Source organism: Cibotium barometz, chromosome 59 (genome assembly GCF_041138505.1).
Source record: "Cibotium barometz isolate CiBa-2024 chromosome 59, ASM4113850v1, whole genome shotgun sequence".
Lineage (NCBI taxonomy): Eukaryota > Viridiplantae > Streptophyta > Polypodiopsida > Cyatheales > Cibotiaceae > Cibotium > Cibotium barometz.
The window spans coordinates 22,589,963-22,591,540 of NC_141104.1; the positions used below are offsets into that span (position 1 = coordinate 22,589,963).

Here is a 1,578-nt window from a genome sequence, read left to right on the forward strand (position 1 = left end):
AAAAGGTGTCAGAGGAATCCCAAGACGATCACTGGAACTAAGAGTTGTTTTCTGCAGCGAATAAGCTTTGGTATAAAGCCCTACAGAGCTTGGGAGCACATGGTATGTCTTGCATTCAGTAGATTCAAACTTTAGGGTTCAAATCAGAAAGAGTAATTTGAAATTTTCATATTACAAAAAATGCTTCACTTTATGACAAAAAGTAGTGTGCCAGGCACAAGAAGTACCAGTCCTGCAGACAACATACACTGCAACTACCATGACAAGGATCACTGGAGAAACTGGAGAAAATTGAACTTACATATTTCTAAAACCTTCAATATTATAACAAGCTAAAACACTCGAGTCAAGAAGAAGTCAAAAGAACATATTTTTCAAGACCACAATACCTTTTTCTTACCTTGCTGACAAACTAGAAAAAGACATCCTACACTAAACTAAACTTGAAACCTTCGCATTACTCCAAAAAAGATTACCAGAATACTCCAAAAAAAAGGTTGACAGCCAAAATGAACCTATGGCAGAGAGCAAGGACCAGCATACTTATGCACCATTTCACTGTCGAGCCATCATCAATGTGTAATTCATTTGATGAAAACAGAGTATAAAACTAAGGCAGGCTGATGCCACATAAGACATGCTTGATTTGTCCTAGACACTCTCATCTCACAGCCACAATATCATCTATCTTCAGGATCATGCGCACACACTCCGTTGCCAAAGAGACAGCACTTGTGCTAACCAGAAGAGGCTGCACAACGTTTTCTTCAAGCATGTTTGTGATTTGACCCTTCCTCACATTAATGCCAGCATTTGCTTGCCCATTGGCATGATGGTTGCGAAGCTCAGTAACAATGACAATAGGGTTCAACCCCGCATTCTCAGCCAGTGTGTAAGGGATAACTTCCAATGCTTCTGCAAATGCCTTCACACAATAGCTTTCCATTCCATGGAGAGTCTTTGCCCAGGCACCCAACTGTCTAGAAACTTCTACTTCAGGAGCTCCACCACCAGCAATCAAAAACTTCTTATTGACAAGGCATCTGACAACACACAATGCATCATGCAAGCTCCGTTCAGCCTCATCCAGGACGAGTTGATTTGAACCCCTCACCAGGACTGTAGTGGTGCGTCCCATATTCTTGATACCAGTGATCTTGACAATTCTACCACTTCCCACTTGAACCTCCTCAACTAGATCTGCATGCCCCAGTTTCTCCTCACGAAAATGCTCAATGTTAGCAATGGGCAGACAGTTCAGGGTTTTGGTGATAAATTCTATGTCTTCTCGCTCAACATCTTTCACCACAAGGATCTTGGCTTTGGCCAGGTAATGGAGAGACAGATCTGTAACAGCATCTCTTAGAATACTTTTTTGAATAAGAAGAACATTGCAGCCTGTAGCTTTAATCTTCTTTATCATGCCTAAAATGTAGTTACGCTCCTCACGCAAGATGCGGTCCATCTGAGAGTAGTCAGAAACTATGACATTCTGCTCAATGTCAGTCTTGGGAGGAGAGATTTGAAACTGAATGATAGCAATCTTGGCATTCTCTACTCTGGTTGGCCCACCAGCTG

General features: G+C 41.8%; 1 protein-coding gene across 1 annotated transcript in view; it reads right to left on the reverse strand.

Annotated features, from left to right (window-relative positions):
• Nucleotides 1–433: 433 nt before the first annotated feature.
• LOC147605608 (T-complex protein 1 subunit delta-like) overlaps nucleotides 434–1,578 on the reverse strand; it is a 1,982-nt gene continuing 837 nt past the window's right edge. The window contains exon 1 of the mRNA XM_086793084.1: nucleotides 434–1,578. This exon is cut by the window's right edge and continues 837 nt beyond it. Coding sequence (XP_086649210.1) covers nucleotides 662–1,578 — 917 coding nt within the window. The 3' untranslated portion in view covers nucleotides 434–661.